The 20,267-nt window shown below is 41.0% G+C and overlaps 1 protein-coding gene across 6 annotated transcripts in view; it reads left to right on the top strand.

The window, feature by feature from the left end:
* MAGI2 (membrane associated guanylate kinase, WW and PDZ domain containing 2) overlaps nt 1-20,267 on the top strand; it is a 1,066,131-nt gene that overhangs the window by 903,348 nt on the left and 142,516 nt on the right. For 5 of the 6 annotated variants that reach the window (XM_040413064.1, XM_040413057.1, XM_040413072.1 and 2 more), the window contains 2 exons: nt 17,291-17,322; nt 17,444-17,633. In XM_040413064.1, coding sequence (XP_040268998.1) covers nt 17,291-17,322; nt 17,444-17,633 — 222 coding nt within the window. The remainder of the gene's footprint in view (nt 1-17,290; nt 17,323-17,443; nt 17,634-20,267) is intronic. The other variant, XM_040413058.1, reaches the window with a different exon arrangement.

Here is a 20,267-nt window from a genome sequence, read left to right as displayed (position 1 = left end):
TGTGACCCGCAGACACTGTGGACCCAGGCGTTTGACCCACCTATTAGGGTGCTTTGATGCCATGTGGCGGATCATGCTGGTGGTGGTGAGGTTGCTAGTGTTCACGCCCCTGCTCATTTTGGTACAGCACAGGTTGCAAATGACAATTCTTTTATCATCCGAACTTTCATCAAAAAAGCGCCAGACTGAGGAACACCTACCCCTTGGCAAGGGAGATTTTCGCAAGGGGATGCTCCGGGGAACAGTTGCGGGCCTGTTAGGTGAGGCCCACCCTTCTCCCTTTTGCCACTCCACTGCCTCTTCCAGCCTGTTGCGGTGCTGCGGATCCCCCCCCCCCCCCCCTCTGTACTGCTGTCCTCGCTCGCAAGGTTGGGTCAATGATTTCATCGCCCACCACCTCCTTTTCCCTTTCCTCACTCTGGTCATCCTCCTGACTTGTTGACCTAGCAACAACCTCACTTATTAAAAACTATGTCTCATCCTCATCATCAACCTCTTGAGACACTAATTGCCATTGACTTATTGGCAACTGGGTCTCATCATCATCATCCACCTCGTGAAACACTAATTGCCGTTCCCCTCTGCCATCTTTTTCTGACTGTGGATGCTCAAGAGTTTGGGAATCAGGGCACAAGATCTCCTCATGTCCCTCTTCAAGTGGGCTTGGCGAGAGGCCCAAATTAAGGAATGGCGCTGAAAGGAGCTTCTCGGAATATCTGAGTGTGGGATCACTTGTTTGCAAAGACTCTCCATGGTGTGGGGGGAGGAAGATCAGGGCTGTTGACCAGACTCTTGGCTCTGAGACTGGACTTTGTGGAAGACAGGGGGGTGCTTAACCGACTGGAAGCATTATCTGCTGCAATCCAACCGACCACGCACTGTTCTGACTTCAAGAGTGGTGTCCTGCGCCGCCCTGCAAACTGTAACATGAAGCTAGGTATCGTGGATGAGTGTGTTTCTTGTGCTCTGCCAGCTGGCACAGTTTCATCGCGCCCAGGGCCACGGCCTCTGCGTGTTCCATCAGCAGCACGGCCACTTCCCCGTCCCTTACTGCTCGCCTTGCACATATTAAATGGTATATATGCTTGCAAGTATGTCACACGTACAGTAGCGCAGTTTTTTAAAGTGTATGCGCAAATAAATAACAGTCAAGGTCACAGATATTTGGGATGCAGAAACGTTATACAGGATATGTAGCGCAGATAATGTCGCTGTCCGCAGCGTCTACGGAAAAAGTGCACAGTATGTCACAGATATTTTTAGGCTGCGCAAACGTTATACAGGAGATGTATCGCAGGTAATGTAACTGTCCGCAGCGGACACCGTCTACGAAAAAGTACACTGGATGTCACAGATATTTTTAGTATGCGCACAAAAAATTTAAACAGGAGATGTAGTGCAGATAATGTCGCTGTCCGCAGCGTCTACGAAAAAGTACACTGGATGTCACAGATATTTTTAGGATGCGCAAACGTTATACAGGAGATTTAGTGGAGGTAATGTCACTGTCCGCAGCGTCTACGGAAAAACTACACTGGATGTCACAGATATTTTTAGGATGCGCAAAAGTTAAACAGGAGATGTAGCGCAGGTAATGTAACTGTCCGCAGCGGACACCGTCTACGGAAAAAGTACACTGGATGTCACAGATATTTTTAGGCTGCGCACACATTACACAGGAGATGTAGCACAGATAATGTTGCTGTCTGCAGCGGCCAAACAATTGCAAGCTATTTAGCGCAGGTTGCGCTAAAAATATATATTGCTGCCAGATACAACTATAGTCCTTAAAAGGACTTTTGGGTCTCTAACAATTGCACACAATTTAACGCAGGATACGCTAATAATATATATTGCTGCCAGATACAACAATAATCCTTAAAAGGACTTTTGGGTCTCTACAATTGCACGCAATTTAGCCAATCACTTTAATGCCAGCAGCCAACAGGCTACGGAATTACAGTGAGTGGCAGTACTTACCTGCAAATTTAAAACGTGCGGGTAGGAGACTCGAGCATCGCACTCGAGCATCGCAATCGAGCACACGCGGTATTCGTCCGAACACTGCGATGTGCCGAACGACGCGATGCTTGAGCCGAACTGGTGTTCGGCTGAGCATGCTCGCTCAACACTAGTCTATAGTGGCTGCTGTAAACAATATCTCTAATTGCTGTTAAGAACAACTCGGGCCAGATGGCAGCCCCCATAATCATGTTTAAGAAACAGAATAAAATCTGCTATCAGAAAATAAAAACTGATTAGAAAAAAGGATATGTGCTGCTATCTGGTTTTAACTTGCTGAAAAAGCATTCAGTGACACATTCCCTTTAACACTAAAGAAGTCTGAGCAGCCTGCAGTGTTCGAAAATACACAAGCTGCATAAGGCAAAACGCACCCCTGGCACCTCCACTTGTGAGCTGTTTGAAGAGGAGGCGGCGCTCCATCCAAGCACTGCTTCCTCTCACTACACTACACAGTCTCCTGTGCCGCGGTGGCATAGTGTAATTACAAGCACTCGCACCATTCATTACACTGCGCCGCCAAAGCTTCCAGGATGATAGGCAGTGTAATGAATAGGAAGCAGCGCTCACATGGAGCGCGGCCTCCTCTTCGAACCGCTGGTCGGTGGAGGTGCCAGACTTCCACCGATCTGATATTGATGACTTATCCTGACAATAGGTTATCAATATAAATGGCAGGACAACCCCTTTAAAGCCCGTCTAATGCTTGTCTCTCCTGAAAGGAAATGTCAAGGCAGTTGACATCTAATGTTTTAGATTTGTTTAAATGTAATGTCTCTTGAACATAACCTATAGCAGTGGTGGCGAACCTATGGCACGTGTGCCAGAGGCGGCACTCAGAGCCCTCTCTGTGGGCGCCCGCGGCCTGGAAAAAGTCTATGGTGTGCCAATATGCCTTACACTTTTCCTGACATTCATCAGCGCAGGACGCACTATGAACAGCACAGGCAGCGCATTGAATGCAGGCAGGCTATTATAGCTAAATGATTAAGTACATGGAAGATATACTATACTGGAATTCAGGGTAAATTGTCGTGTTGGCACTTTGCGATAAATAAGTGGGTTGTAAGGTTGCAGTTTGAGCACTCGGTCTCTAAAAGGTTCGCCATCACTGGCCTATAGGGACAAAGTATGTGGACAACTTACCAGCACACTTACTGTATATGAGCTTGTTGGACTTTGCATTCCAAATCCATGGACAGTAATAAGACGTTGGGTCTCCTTTCAAACCTTTCCACATCATTTTAGAGATTGTCTATGGTACGCTGTGTCCTTTCAGGCAAAAGAGAATTTGTTAAGTAAGGGACTGATATTGGACAAGAAAGTCTGGCTTGCAATTAACCTTCCAACTCATCCCAAAGGTGTTTGTTGAAGTTGATGTCAGGGTTCTGTACAGACCACTCAAGTTCCTCCTTTAGGGACCTCACTTTGAGCACAGGGGCACAGTCATGCTCAATAATTAGCAGGAGTTTCTACATATTTTTGGCCATATAGTGTATGTCTGCCTTTCCTGTTATTGAGACATGCAGCAGTAGTTTGTACACAGTGAAAATTTCTCTTACCAGATGATAAGGTATGGTGGCTGGCAAAGTGACAGATGAGGGCACCTCTGGTATGTTATCTTGCTGATGTCCCTCCCCTGAACTTCTGGCTAAGAGCTGAAAGCTGGCACTTGTGGTTGTAGGTGTCCACTGTGTAATATGGGATTTTCTGAATTGGCCTGGCCTGGATGTGGTCTAAGGTAATGGGTGTCTGAGCCATAGTCCCTCACCTACAGAAGGGTCTCTTTAGCTGTGGTAGCTAGTCACACTGCTGACTGTAATGCTGTAGCTTAGCAGAATAACTGAAGTTTTGTCTTTAAAGTCTCTCTAGATTAATGGTCTCAAAGATGAGCTGGGTCTCTGATCCCTGGAGCAAGAGCAATCGGACATGCTTCCTTACTCCTCACTATCCTTACTAACCCACCCTTCTCCTGGCAGATAGTTGGACCATCCCTGGGTCTGGGGTACTGCACATCTAACAAAAATAATAAAGGAATGGCCCAACACAGAGTCATAAGAACAGATGCTGGAGAATTGTTATCACATGAGGAATGTAAGCGATTACGAAAACAGACAGGTCAGGAGAGTTGGTGTGTCCTTTTTAAAGATGGAAAATTGTAGACTTGTAAGGTAAAGTTAGCAATTTAATATTAGGAAGAGGTGTCAAACGCCATAATATCCTGTGTAGCTAAGGTGTCTTCCCCACCATGTTTTCAGCAGTGATGTTTTTATTCAAAGTGAATGCAAAATCTATGTATTGACTATATGGTATAGAGTTACATACTGTACATTTACTATTAAGTTTCATTGTGAAAAAAGTTTATTGTATCCTGTACTGCATTTTGCTCTTTAACCCCTTAAGGACTCAGCCCTATTTTACCTTAAGAACTTGGCCAGTTTTTGCAAAATCCGACCACTGTCACTTTAAGTGCTGATAACTTTAAAACGCTTTGACTTATCCAGGCCATTCTGAGATTGTTTTTTCGTCACATATTGTACTTCATGACACTGGTAAAATGAAGTAAAAAAAAATCATTTTTATTTATAAAAAAATACAAAATTCACCACAAGTTTGTAAAAAATTGCAAATTTCCAAGTTTCAATTTCTCTACTTCTATAATACATAGTAATACCTCCAAAAATAGTTATTACTTTACATTCCCCATATGTCTACTTCATGTTTGGATCATTTTGGGAATGATATTTTACCCAATTTTTAGGGACCAGTTCAGGTCTGAAGTCACTTTGCGAGGCGTACATAATAGAAACCACCCAAAAATGACCCCATTCTATAAACTACACCCCTCAAGGTTTTTTTGACACCATGTCCCATTTGAAGCCCCCCTGATGCACCCCTAGAGTAGAAACTCCATAAAAGTGACCCCATCTAAGAAACTACACCCCTCAAGGTATTCAAAACAGATTTTACAAACGTCGTTAACCCATTAGGTGTTCCACAAGAATTAATGGAAAATAGAGATACAATTTCAAAATTTCACTTTTTTGGCAGATTTTCCATTTTAATAATTTTTTTCCAGTTACAAAGCAAGGGTTAACAGCCAAACCAAACTCAATATTTATGGCCCTGATTCTGTAGTTTACAGAAACACCCCATATGTGGTCGTAAACTACTGTACGGGCACACGGCAGGGCGCAGAAGGAAAGGAGCACCATATGGTTTTTGGAAGGCAGATTTTGCTGGACTGTTTTTTTTTACACCATGTCCCATTTGAAGCCCCCCTGATGCACCCCTAGAGTAGAAACTCCATAAAAGTGACCGCATCTAAGAAACTACACTCCTCAATGTATTCAAAACGGATTTTACAAACGTCATTAACCCTTTTGGTGTTCCACAAGAGTTATTGGCAAATGTAGATGAAATTTCAGAATTTAAATTTTTTAGGAAATTTTCCATTTTAATCCATTTTTCCCAGTAACAAAGCAAGGGTTAACAGCCAAACAAAACTCAATATTTATGGCCCTGATTCTGTAGTTTACAGAAATACCCCATATGTAGTCGTAAACTGCTGTACGGACACACGGCAGGGCGCAGAAGGAAAGGAATGCCATACGGTTTTTGGAAGGCAGATTTTGCTGGACTGGTTTTTTTGACACCATGTCCCATTTGAAGCCCCCATGATGCGCCCCTAGAGTAGAAACTCCAAAAAAGTGACCCCATTTTAGAAACTACGGGATAGGGTGTCAGTATTGTTGGTACTAGCTTAGGGTACATATGATTTTGGTTGCTCTATATTACACTTTTAGTGAGGCAAGGTAACAAGAAATAGCTGTTTTGGCACCGTTTTTATTTTTTGTTATTTACAACATTCATGTGACAGGTTAGATCATGTGATATTTTTATAGACCAGGTTGTCACGGATGCGGCGATACCTAATATGTATACTTTTTATTTATTTATGTTAGACCTGTACTAGGTCTAAGGTTTTGCGGGATGAGGTGACGGTTAGATTGGTACTTGTTCTATTGTGCCTATATTAAATCGTATGTAAGGCCGAAAAAATCGTGAGTACTTCATGAACGTTGTTCCATTGTGCCTATATTGAATCTTTCGGATCTGAAAGTCCGCATAAATACAACATACAAACTTTTGTATTATAAGGCCGAAAAAATCGTGAGCACCTCATGAATGTTGTTTCATTGTGACCATATCAAATTTCTTCGATCAGAAGGTTCGCATAAATACAATACGCGAATGTTCGATCGATAAATATCTATGAACATTCAATACTGGCCGCTTAAACAAGCGTGCATACTGAACTTCCAATTCACCAAGTTCTTACCGAACGTTTGCTTTATTAAGCTCTCATAACAGAATTGTGTAACCCTTTGAAAGTCATCCAGCTACTTCTGTCTGCTTTAAAGAGACACAGCTATTTATGTAAGAAGTGTGCCCTCTCTCCTTCTGTACCAGTTTGTAACTCGTCTTGTTTATGCTTAGTGCAATTGTCTGTATTATGTATGTATACCTCTTCTCATATGTACAGCGCTATGGAATGAATGGCGCTTTAATAATAAATAATAATAATGATAATAATAATAATAAATAATAATAAAAAAGTGTGATGTTTGCACAACTAAAATATTTGAAGAACCATTAGTCTCATAATTAAGGCCTCATGCACACGACCGTTGTGTGCACCCGTGGCCGTTGTGCCGTTTTCCGTTTTTTTTCGCGAACCCATTGACTTTCAATGGGTCCGTTGAAAAATCGGAAAATGCACTGTTTTGCAGCCGCATCCGTGATCCGTGTTTCCTGGCCGTGAAAAAAAAATGACCTGTCCTATTTTTTTCACGGCCAACGGTTCATGGACCCATTCAAGTCAATGGGTCCGTAAAAGAACACGGATGCACACAAGATTGGCATCCGTGTCCGTGATCCGTGGCCGTAGGTTAGTTTTTATACAGACGGATCCGAAGATCCGTCTGCATAAAAGCTTTTTCAAGCTTCGTGAAAACTCAGAACCGACAGTATATTCTAACACAGAGGCGTTCCCATGGTGATGGGGACGCTTCAGGTTAGAATATACTAACAGTACTGTGTACATGACTGTCCCCTGCTGCCTGGCAGGTGCTGCCAGGCAGCAGGGGGCAGCCCCTCCCCCCCTGTAGTTAACACATTGGTGGCCAGTGCGGCCGGCCCCCCCTCCCCTGTAGTTAACTCATTGGTGGCCAGTGCGGCCGGCCCCCCTCCCTCCCCTGTAGTTAACTCGTTGGTGGCTAGTGGGCCCCCCCCTCCCTCCCCTGTAGTTAACTCGTTGGTGGCCAGTGGGCCTTCTCCCCTCCCTCCCCCTCCTAATTATAATCTCCCTCCTATCATTGGTGGCAGTGGAGTGTACCGATCGGAGTCCCAGTTTAATCGCTGGGGCTCCGATCGGTAACCATGGCAACCAGGACACTACTGCAGTCCCGGTTGCCATGGTTACTTAGCAATTTGTAGAACCATTATACTTACCTGCGAGCTGCGATGGTCTGCGTCCGGTCGGGAGCTCCTCCTACTGGTAAGTGACAGGTCCGGCCGGGAGCTCCTCCTACTGGTAAGTGACATGACCTGTCACTTACCAGTAGGAGGAGCTCCCGACCGGACGCAGACCATCGCAGCTCGCAGGTAAGTATAATGGTTCTACAAATTGCTAAGTAACCATGGCAACCGGGACTGCAGTAGCGTCCTGGTTGCCATGGTTACCGATCAGAGCCCCAGCGATTAAACTGGGACTCCGATCGGTACACTCCGCTGCCACCAATGATAGGGGGGTGATTTGAATTAGGAGGGGAAGGGAGGGGAGAAGGCACACTGGCCACCAATGAGTTAACTACAGGGGAGGGAGGGGGGGCCCACTAGCCACCAACGAGTTAACTACAGGGGAGGGAGGGGGGCCGGCCGCACTGGCCACCAATGAGTTAACTACAGGGGAGGGAGGGGGGGGGCCGACCACACTGGCCACCAATGTGTTAACTACAGCAGGGGGCAGTCATGTACACAGTTATTTTAGTATATTCTAACCTGAAGCGTCCCCATCACCATGGGAACGCCTCTGTGTTAGAATATACTGTCGGATTTGATATTCTAACATAGAGGCGTTCCCATGGTGATGGGGATGCTTCAAGTTAAAATATACCATCGGATTGGAGAAAACTCAGATCCGATGGTATATTAACTCCTGACTTTACATTGAAAGTCAATGGGGGACGGATCCGTTTGAAATTGCACCATATTGTGTCAACGTCAAACGGATCCGTCCCCATTGACTTGCATTTTAATTCAGGACGGATCCGTTTGGCTCCGCACGGCCAGGCGGACACCAAAACGACTTTTTTTTCATGTCCGTGGATCCTCCAAAAATCAAGGAAGACCCACGGACGAAAAAACGGTAACCGGGGGTTTACACCTGATCGTGCACCTAGCCAGGATTCCCTATATTCAGTAGAGCCACCCTATTCTGATTAATTCCATTTTAGATTGGTACTATGTTGGTTCGCAAACGCCTTTTTGATCGCTTGCTGTTATACTTTTTGTGATATAAGGTGACAAAAAAATGGTTTATTTAGCAGAGTTTTTATTTTTTATTTTTTACGGTGTTCATCTGAGGGGTTAGGTCATGTGATATGTTTATAGAGCCGGTCGATACGGACGCGGCAATACCTAATATGTCTACTTTTTTTTTTTCCCTATTTTTTCCCTATTTTTTTTTACTTTATTTGGGGAAAATGACGTTTTTGTTTATTTTTACTTGAAACTTAAAATTTTTGGGGGGGAACTTTTGGGGGTCTTTATTTTTTGTCCCACTTTGGGACTTCAACTTTTGGGGGTCTAATCAGGGGCCTGGATCTCACAGGCTCGTCACCAGAAGGCAGCGCAGATGCCTAAGGAAGGCATTGCGCTGCCTTCCATGCCATCGGGTCCCCCCTACAGCCGCATGGGGACCCGATGGCACCGCCGCCCGCCGGATTAGGTAAAACCGCAAACTGCAGGTCTGAATTGACTTGCGGTTTGCGGCGATCGCCAATGCGGGGGCCCCCCCCCTGCGTTGTGACAGGATGCCCGCTGAAGGATTTCAGCGGACATCCTGTTCCGATTAACCCCTGCCACGCCGCAATGTAATTTTAAAGTTAGGACGTACCAGTACGCCCTGGGTCCTTAAGGACTCGGCAAACATGGCGTAGCGGTACATCCTAAGTCCTTAAGGGGTTAAAGGGAACCTGTCACTGGGATTTTGTGTATAGAGCTGAGGACATGGGTTGCTAGATGGCCGCTAACACATCCGCAATACCCAGTCCCCATAGCTCTGTGTGCTTTTATTGTGTAAAAAACCTGATTTGATACATATGCAAATTATCCTGAGATGTGTCCTGTCCCTGACTCTTCTCTAGGACAGGACTCATCTCAGTTTAATTTGCATATGTATCAAATCAGGGTTTTTTTACACAATAAAAGCACACAGAGCTATGGGGACTTGGTATTGCAGATGTGCTAGCGGCCATCTAGCAACCCATGTCCTCAGCTCTATACACAAAATCCCGGTGACAGGTTCCCATTAAGCAATTTTATTTTAGCATTAATTATATACATTTTTTTCTCTTCATAAAGTAAAGAACTACAAAAAAATGCAATACATTTCATATAAACTGCCAAACCTCTCCATTTTACAGGAAAAAATATCCAAGGGTTTACTTACTCTTTTGGCTTAAATTCAGACTTATATGAGTGCATTCACAGGATAAATCTTGGTGCTTCTTTTTCTGTTCGAATACAGTTTATTATTCTGCCACTATAGGTGGTCTGAAAGCAGTGCATCACACTTTTCAAAATTGGTGTGTGCACAACAATAGTTGATGCTTCTGAGCTGTAGTGATGAGCGGCAGGGGTCATATTCGAATTCGTGATATTTCGCAAATATTTTGTAGAGTATTCGTCAAATATTCGCGAATTCGAATATTCGTTATATTCTACATTCTTTCTTTTTACTTGAAAATCGGCAAGGTAATGATCGAGTAATATGCAAATATTATAATATAATATATTATAATATAATATATAGCACTATATTCAAAATATTCGTTAATTCTCGAAGTGCCAAAATTCGCAATTAAAATTCGTAATTCGAATATTCACGCTCAACACTACTGAGCTGTACATCAAGAAATTAATAAATGAAATTTTTGTGTGGCGCTATTAAGCTGTGCCAGGTCGTAGCCCACTGACTATTTTATGTGAAGAAAAGTAACTACATTCTTAGTCTATTTTCACACTAGCGTTTTGGCTTTCCGTTTGTGAGATCCGTTCAGGGCTCTCACAAGCGGTTCAAAACGGATCAGTTTTGCCCTAATGCCTTCTGAATGGAAAAGGATCCGCTCAGAATGCATCAGTTTGCCTCCGTTCAGTCACCATTCCGCTCTGGAGGCGGACACCAAAACGCTGCCTGCAGTGTTTTCCTGTCCGCCTGACGAAGCGGAGCCAAGACGGATCCGTTCTGACACACAAATGTAAGTCAATGGGGACGGATATGGCACAATAGAAAACGGATCCGTCCCCCATTGACTTTCAATGGTGTTCATGACGGATCCGTCATGGCTATAGAAGACATAATACAACCGGATCCGTTCATGACGGATGCATGCGGTTGTATTATTGTAACAGAAGTGTTTTTGCAGATCCATAACGGATCCGCAAAAAACACTAGTGTGAAAGTAGCCTTAAGTGAATAGTTTGCAAAGAGTGTGACTTGAAACCCAAAAAAAAATTGAAACCGAAAATTGCTGTCATTGCATTGATAAATATTATTCTGTGCACTTTAGTGGCAAATACCGCATACTGCACCATGTATGACATCTTTTATTCCAAATGATACATTCTGACAACACACATCCTTTACATAATATCTGTGATTTGGCATAGTAATATGGCAGCTGCTCCCTGAGTTGCATCTGATCTAGTTTCTTGTATAAGTTTTCCAAAAACAGGCTTCAGTCCTTAAATATCTGTGCGTGTTTGTACTTTTCCCAAAAGTATCCAAGTATTTTTATGTTTTGATTTACTTTCTGGTCCAGTGTTGGTGAAGGACCTAAACTATGTCGACTTCAGGGTTCTGCTACATGGGAGAATAAGCTTTATGTTTTGGAGAGAATTGCTGAATGTTGAGTAGCTTTCTTTTTTACCTAATGTCAAGGAAAAACTATCTGCATCGGAGGCTCCTAGAGAACCTCCACCACATTTGTGTATCTAGATGCACGTTAAATGTCAAGATTTGAGGTCACATTTTGATTCACCACTTAAGGACTATAGGCACAGCCATGCTGTTATAGAGTATTATAGAGATTCGGGAGGGGTATACTTGGCATATGGTATTACTGAAAATCAAGTCAGGATTTGCTATTCAAATGTGCATATTAGGTCTCTTATCGTATTGCCGATTGGAGAAATGAATATGGTTCCTGAGAAATCGTGAGCCCAGAAAGTTGTGATGATGAATTTCTATTTAAATGCATATAGTTCTTCAGGGTATGTTTAATGAGATTTGATGACTTAGTATGATGATTCAGTAAGTCTTATCCATTCCCTCCTAATTAGGTCTTGCTAGAATACTTATCTATCAGGATGGGTTTTTTTTTTTGTTTTGTTTTTACCCTTTTGCAGACTGCATATAGTTCTGGATTTTCTCAGCAAAGTGATGTCATACCTCACATATCAATACACTGCGGTATATACTATATATCTGTACACACTGTATATCTGTACTAGACCTGCACCAGATTAATCACAGAGGCTCAGACTGGAAGATAAGTGTGGTGCAGGGATAGATACTTTTCTCTGTCTCAATAACAACTATCGGTACTATTGTAGTGCAATTTTGGTGTAAAATGGTGTGTATTAGGCCCCACCCCTTTCCTGTAAAGCTCCACCCATATCACTTACACCCCACCTCCGTGTTGAACATGTCAGAAAAAAGTGTCAAAACTATAGATGCGCCAATTTGCGCCACTTTTTAAAAAGATATTTGGTGCAGACATATTACTAAATCTGGGCCACTGACCTTTTGATCAGGGCTGAAGTTCTTTTTGTCCTGGATTAGTCGTTACTGCGTTCTTGGTGTATTGTTGACAGACCATCTATTCCTGGGTACATTTTACATTGGATTATCAATTCCTTAGAAATTTGAGTGTGATTTTTTTAGCCCTTTCCAGTGTTTTCGTCACCTCTTTTATAATTTTCGGTTACTGTACAAACATCGGCTGGTATCTCCAAATGAAAGCAATTATGAACAATTGGGAACAATTTTTCATGGTGGCTTTGAAAGTCATTGCTGGCATCCAGTTATTAAATTTAAGGTGGCTCATCTAGTTTGGTGGGGGCTACACTGAAGTTTTTTGATTTAACTATATAAAGTTTATGGAAGTTGTGCATTAATCTACATTGATCTTGTTGCATTTTGTGCAATTAGCATTTTGTTTGTTCGGCTCCCCAGAGTGACATTTTATTTATTTTCTTTGCTATATTGGGTTATCTTTGCTTTCCAGAAGCACATAAAATGAGAAAATGTTTCACCGCATCCTGCTATTTATCAAAGCTGGCAGAATTATTATACTTTTGAGAAAACTACTGTATATCCAAATGTCACACTCACTGCATCTTTTTATTAGTTCTTTCCCACCAACCCTGACTTTGTAAATGAGAGGAGTAGTCAGGGACATGTAATACACAGCAATTTCTGTCCTTAGACGCAAATGTACCGTAGTTTCTTAAAGGTATAATTCAGCATAAGACTAAAGTAATCTAATGGCAAAGACAGATGTTAAGGGTCAAATCAAAACTGCCTGTGACCTTAACATGAAGCAGAAACAGCCTGTATAAGCACTTTAAAGGTCATGCAATATTTCTTACCTCCATTTCTGTCAGCAGTTCAGTACTAGAGGCATAGAGGTTGAGCGTTACTCTGCCCCAGAGGTCTCAAGTAGCCAAACTCAATTTCTATGTCTCAATTGTTTGTTTTATGCTGAAATCTGTAGGAAACAGAAAGTTTGCCAGCTGGAGTTTGTAACTAGCTAATATAAAATGCATTCAATGCTACTAATAAAGCTGCAGAAATCTAAAGTGTAGGCTCAGCTTTGATCTTCATCGCTTCAGTCATGATTTTTCATGTTTTTTTATCATTAAAGTGTATTCCTGTTTTTTTTTTTTATTATTTTTTCATTTATATAATAGGAAATCATACAAATGTTTAATATACATATATTTCAAATTGTGTTTACATGTCTTTCTTATATCAGGCAGTCTGTATATTGTTTTTTCCTTTTTTCTCTGCTGTGTTGACAACCACCCTGCAACATCTGTAGAGATTTGCATTACTGCAGACACTTGGATGTAAGAAAACTCTTCTTTAGACCTCTTTCACATGAGCGATATGAAACATGTCACAGTCGTTCAATAAATAATGGATACATTTGCATGTCAGTTGAATCAGTTTTGTCTTAGGGTACTTTCACACTTTTTCGCGTTTTTCTTTTCCGGTATTGAGTTCCGTCCTAGGGGCTCTGTACCGGAAAATAACTGATCAGTTTCATCCTAATCCATTCTGAATGGAGAGCAATCCGTTCAGTATGCATCAGGATGTCTTCAGTTCAGTCCCTCTTACGGTATTTGGCTGGAGAAAATACCACAGCATGCTGCGGTATTTTCTCCGTCCAAAATTCCAGAACACATGCTGGAATGGATCCGGCATTATTTTCCATTGAAATGCATTAATGCCGGATCCGGCACCAAGTGTTCCAGCAAAAAAAATCCGGTGTTTCAATGCATTTGTTAGACGGATCCGCCTCCGGATCTGTCTACAAATGCTATCCGTCTGCACACAGATTTCCGGATCCGGAACTGCCTGCCGGATCTTCACAACGCAAGTGTGAAAGTATCCTTAGACTGTGTTCCTTTTTTCCATCTAGATTGCCACCCAATGTCATCAATTGTCCACATTTGTAAAGAATGAAAGATACACAGCATCGCCCAGTTAACATCAGTTAAAACGGACCTCACGTGGATGATGTCCATGTGCTGTCAGTTTTTTTAACTGACCCTTAGACTTGAATGAACCGTTACTGTCTGAAAAATGGATGAAGATAGTACATGTTGTGTTTTTTCATGAATGGACAGTTGCCCAGTGGGAAACAGTGCTCATGTACATATACCCTTTGAAATGATTGTGTCAGTGTTCAGTCCAGATGCTGTCAGTTTAAAAAAAAAGGCTACATCCAGTTGGAAACATCATCTGTGTGAAATTAGCCTCAAAGGATATGTACCTCTTCACAACCAGAATTGCTTAAGGCTATATCCACATGACAGGGAAGAAAATACGACTGTTAAAAATGGTTAAATGGTCCATTTTTCACAGCTGTTTCTTAAAAAAGTGTCCGTTGAGGAGGCGGCCAGGCTGTGAAAATGAACAAAATAGGACACGTCCTATTTTTTTATGGCCAGTATTCATGGTCTGTTAGACTTCAATTGTTCTGAAAACTTCCATATGACAGCTGTGTGAATATAGCCTTATTGTTTCAATACATCTAAAATGAGAAATGAAGCAACTTTGCAAGTAGACGAATAAAAACATCCTTCTGTTTGTGTCTAGAGCTCATATGCATATGCATCTATATGGTAACATACTACAAAAAGCCCTGTGTAGCTTTATCCTACAGAGCTCCCTTCCATTTTCATCCACTTTTTGCTAACTTATTGAATTTATGCTATGAAATACAATGGTGCTTGAAAGTTTGTGAACCCTTCAGAATTTTCTGTATTTCCGCTTAAATATATTCTAAAACTACATCAGATTTTCACACAAATGCTAAAAGTAGGTAAAGATAACCAAATTAGTCAAAAATATTAGACTTGGTAATTGATTAAGGAAAATGATCCACTATCACAAAGTATGTGAACATTGGATTCTATATTTGGTGTGACTGATCCAATATCACATGTCCGTGAGTGACAAAAGTATGTGAACTTTGGATTCTGTATCTGGTGTAAACCCCTTGTGCAGCAGTAACTGCAACAAAAAAATTCCAGCAATTGTTGACTAGTTCTGCACATCGGTATGGAGAAATGTTAGTCCATTCCTCCATGCAAAACAGCTTAAAATCTGTGCAGGTCATTCCAGAACATTTCTATTGAATAAAGGTTAGGACTTTGACTTGGCCATTCCAAAACTTTAACTTTATTCTTCTTTAACCATTCTTTGGTAGAAGGACTTATGTGCTTGGGGTCGTTGTCTTGCTGTATGACCCATGTTCTCTTGAGATTCAGCTCACCTACGAATGTCCTGACATTTTCCTTTAGAATTTGTTGGCATGTTCCAGAATTCCATAATCAGAATTCCTGGTTCCATCAATCATGGCAAACCTTCCTGGCCCACATGCAGTAGAGAAGGGCTGAAACCATGATACTACCAGCACCATGTTTGAAAGATGGGATGAGGGTTTTTATTCTGGAGTGCAGTGTTTTTCTTTCTCCAAACATAACACTTATAATTTAACCCAAGAAGTGCTGATTTGTCCCATCCACAAAACCTTGTTCGAAAAGCTTTTTTGTTTGTCCAGGTCATTATTATCAAATAGCAGATGTTCTTTTTGGAGAGTAACAGCTTTATCTTTGCAATCCTGCCATGCACACCAGTGTTATTCAGTGTCCTCCTTCTGTGAACTCATGAAAGTTAACATTAGCAGATGTGAGAAAAGCCTTTAGTTGCTTAGAGGTTACTTTGCGTTTCTTTGTGACCTTGTAGACTATTATACACCTTGTTCTGGGTGTGATCTTTGTTGGTCGACCACTCCCATGGAGGGTAATAATGTTCTTGAATTTTTTCTATTTGCACACAATCTGTCTGACTGTAGATTGGTGGAGTCCAAACTCTTTAGAGATGGTTTTGTAACCTTTTCCAGCCTGATGAGCAACAACAAATGAGAAATCGTCATGTTGTACCATGATACACTTCCACAAACGTGTTGTGAAGATCAGACCTTGATAGATCCCTGTTCTTTAAATAAACCAGGTCACTCATGACTGTTATCCAATTAATTGAAAGCACTTGCGGTATATCATTATATCAACCATAAAAATATGGTTGTGTGAATGGGGCCTTAAGAAAAGTTAAATTAATGTGTAACTCTGCCTAAAAAAATAAAACTTTATAATATTCAGAATGCTCTTCTGTACAAAATTGTTTCTATCAAGACTTATTGATGAAGATGCTGTTTGGTTCATTAGTCCACTGGACTGGACCTAGCTACCAGTTCCCATCTTTCATTCAGTCAGTCACATTTGTTTCTGATTGTCTCACCCCAGGTCCAAAGAACTGCGAAACATTACTGTGTGAAAGGTCCTGGCAGGACTGTGGTGAAGAGCACAAGTTCTTGAAGTGTTTCAGTTAGATATTAAGAAAAAAAAAAGGTTTTAGCAGAATTTTCTCCAAAGACTTTAAATTTTAGATGTAAACTGTAATACCGTGGGCTCCTATGACCAGTTTTAAAGACAGGCAGGGACACAACAAAGTCACTTCAATACAGTTTATTGCTTGTTCCAGCCAATTTACAGTTCAGTTCAGCCGGATTGCAGCCGGGATACGTAATCAGTTCCTGTCATCCACAATAAAGTCATGCAGGCTCGGGTCTCCTCTAGAACCGTCCACAGGCTTTGCTTACTCCCAGTAAAAGCCAAGCCCGGATTAGCTGAAACCAGCTATGCTAGTTAACAAGAGAATCCACTATCTATTCTAGTGGGCGCACAAGCTAACGGCTTTTACTCTATCAAGGCCAGGTACCTTGGTGGCACGTCTCAGGTGCACCACAGCAAACCTCGATATGCAATAGGTTTCTTGCACCATTCTCGGAGATACATACCATCCTTCATATATGAGGCCTGTAACTGCCTCACAATACATATTCTGTGACTTCCACAAGTATTAGATTTCTCTCTTCCTATCCACATCCGACGGGGGAATGTCAATTGTTTTTCTTTCTTTCACCCGTGATTAAACAAATTCAGTTATATACATCATTGCTTAAATAATTATCTGTAAATGCTACTGCTGATAAAGTTATGTCGCTGTGATGCAACTTTTTTGTTTTGTACTTATATTGCTTCAATAAAATTATTGACAAGTAAAATTGTATATGCATTAACTGTAATTAATTCCTGTAACTAACATTGTCACTCTCGCTCTTTTCAGGTTTCTTCTCTCCATGGAAAAGTTCCAAGCCTGTGAGTTATTTTTTATTGATTTTGTTATTCTAGATGTCTTAGGAATGTTGGCAGCACATAGAAAATGCTAATTTCTAAAATGAAATTTTTAAAAAAATAATGAAAAATGCTTGTATTGCAGATGATGGAACGGTGGGATAATCAAGGAAGCCCCCAAACAAGCTTATCAGCACCATCACTACCACCAAATCTCCCCTACCCTCCAACGCTACATAGAAGTTCATTTCCTGATTCTACAGATGCCTTTGATCCAAGAAAACCTGACCCTTACGAACTCTATGAGAAATCAAGAGCAATCTATGAAAGTAGGCGTAAGTATTATTATTTCTGCACTAAAAAATAGCCTGCAGCTGCACCCAAAAAAAATAACAAATACGTTAGTGACAATTTTGATGCAATATTTTAATTATGTTTCATTTTAAAATGGCATAGAAATTGTGTCATGAAAAACAGGAAAAATATACATATAACTAATTCTAACTTGGTCTCTATAATTAGATAATTAGTGATGCCAGTCTACTAATCTATAATTGTATGTGCTATTGGAGGCTATTTTTGCTTTGCTGCATTATGTAAGAATGATTTACAATAGTGAGGTGCACACCAATTTCAGTATAATTAAAATGGTTTCATTAAGTATTACTTTCAATTGCAGAGATGTCTTAATTGGATGGAGTGGATGGAGTTTTAGTTGTTAGTAACTAACCAAATGACCACACATGTTAATGTCCAACAACTCTGTTCATTGCTTTCTTCATTAATGAGCTGATTACATAGGTTTGTTTCTGGGACACCCAGGGTTCAGCTAAAAGTCAGGGCAAGCAACTACTGACCATTCATTAGCTGGTAAATAATATTACAATGGACCCACAGTGCCCTATGTAATATGTAGAAATCTATGGCCAGTGGAAACTTCTACTTGAGGTTTACTGAGAGTTTTAGATCACTGACCCAAAATGATCAGCTGATCACTTGGCCAGAGAATTTCGAAAAAGACAATGGGAGTAATTTATCAAGCTCTGTACTCCAGAGTTCTGGCTTCAAAATGTCACAAAATATGGCTTTTTTACTTTTTGGTGTCACTTGTGAAAACATTTTGCAACTTTGCATTTTTCCACCACTCACTCCAGTTTCGAAAAGTGGATATCAGAGTGGTTGTGGATAGCTAGGTTAATTAGTCCCACTTCAGGTTTATCATTGTACCATTGTAAAAAAGTGGCAAAAAAAGTCACTAACTCTTTCCAGTAGGGGGTGGAGTAAAAAACTGGGGCATCATTCTAGACAGAATTGTTAGATTTAACGATGCATTAAATTTAATAAACAATGTGCAACATTTGGTGCAAAATACACCGAAACTGACTTCGAATATTATCCTCGGTTTTCATGAGGCAACCCCTTTAATGAGTATATTTTATTGACATTTTGATATATGTTGCCCTTATCGGATTACTAGAAAATCATAATGAAAAATCTTCTAATTATTAACTTAAAGGGGTTGTATCCTCACAGACAACCCTCTAGTGTCAGAGCCATTGCAATGATCAGCTGATATTAGATTATTTCTCCTGCAAAGTTCATGACTAAATACATGGATGGCCCCACTGGAGTGAGATCCTTTCTTAATGATGCAGGTATGTCTCATCAGTGGTATGTACCAGGGTGCATGCGGAAATCATTTTTTTACATACCAGACTTCAAGCAAATACAATGACATATTATAATATTGTTTTTAAAGAATATATCTTAGTTCTTGGAATGTGTTTAATTTTTATGGAAACATAAATGTACGTACTAGTTCAGTGCAGAAGACATACGCATTGCCATCTTTCAGTCTTTCTATGAAACTCAGAATTGAGCTCATACTTCAGAAATGCTGAATTACAATTGACTTTAGCTGGAGACTCCCTTATATATTTTAGATTGAGCTCTGTTCTAGTAATTTAAAGTCCAAATTACTTTTCTTAGGCTACTTTCACACTGACGTTTTGGTTTCCGTTTGTGAGATCCATTCAGGGCTCTCACAAGCGGTCCAAAACGGATCAGTTTTGCCCTAATGCATTCTGAATGGATAAGGATCCTCTTAGAATGCATCAGTTTGGCTCCGTTCCGCCTCCATTCCGCTTTGGAGGCGGACACCAAAACACTGCCTGCAGCCTTTTGGTGTCCGTCTGACGAAACTGAGCCAAACAGATCCGTCCTGGCACACAATGTAAGTCAATGGGGACACATCAGTTTTGGTTATGTTAAAAATAATACAAACTGATCCGTTCTGAACGGATGCAGACTGTTGTATTATCTGAACGGATGCGTTAGTGCAGATCCGTGACTGATCCGCACCAAACACTAGTGTAAAAGTAGCCTTAAATGGAAACCTTGTGGAATATTCTCCAATGGATTTCATTCCAGACAAGAGTGAGATAGTTGTATAATGTACTGTAGTTTTTCAGACTTCTGAATATGCTCAATATACAAGTTACAAGATGGATATTAGGGCAGATATGGTACATGGAAACTAGTGTCGGATAATAGTAGAGCTGGTGATCATGGCAATCAGTCAGATTTAATCTGACATTCTGTATTTCTAATCAATAAATATGAAGGGACACTCCCTTCGTCTGAAGAAGAAAAAATTCAGTCTCCAGAGGTGACAAGGCGTCTTCACTATAAGAACTGTGAATCCGAGGAATTGTCTGCCTCAGAAGCTGGTCACAGCAGGAACCATTAAAGGTTTTAAAAAAAGGTTTGGATAAATCTTTAAAAACTAGCTAAACCTTTGCATCAAATTTTAATAAGACGTCCTTAATGCCCTAAAAAAAAAAATTCTAATATACTTTATTTATTAATTTAGTATTTTATTAGTCCCTAGCTAAAGCATACCATTCACTGCACATTTAAAACTCAGTTCTCTGTACATCACTGACAGCTGAGCAGAGTGAGCTCCTGCT

The sequence above is a fragment of the Bufo bufo genome, chromosome 1, assembly GCF_905171765.1.
Source record: "Bufo bufo chromosome 1, aBufBuf1.1, whole genome shotgun sequence".
NCBI classification, from domain to species: Eukaryota; Metazoa; Chordata; class Amphibia; order Anura; family Bufonidae; genus Bufo; species Bufo bufo.
The sequence above is the reverse complement of the archived record's forward strand: the minus strand, read 5'-3'. Positions and strand labels throughout refer to the sequence as shown.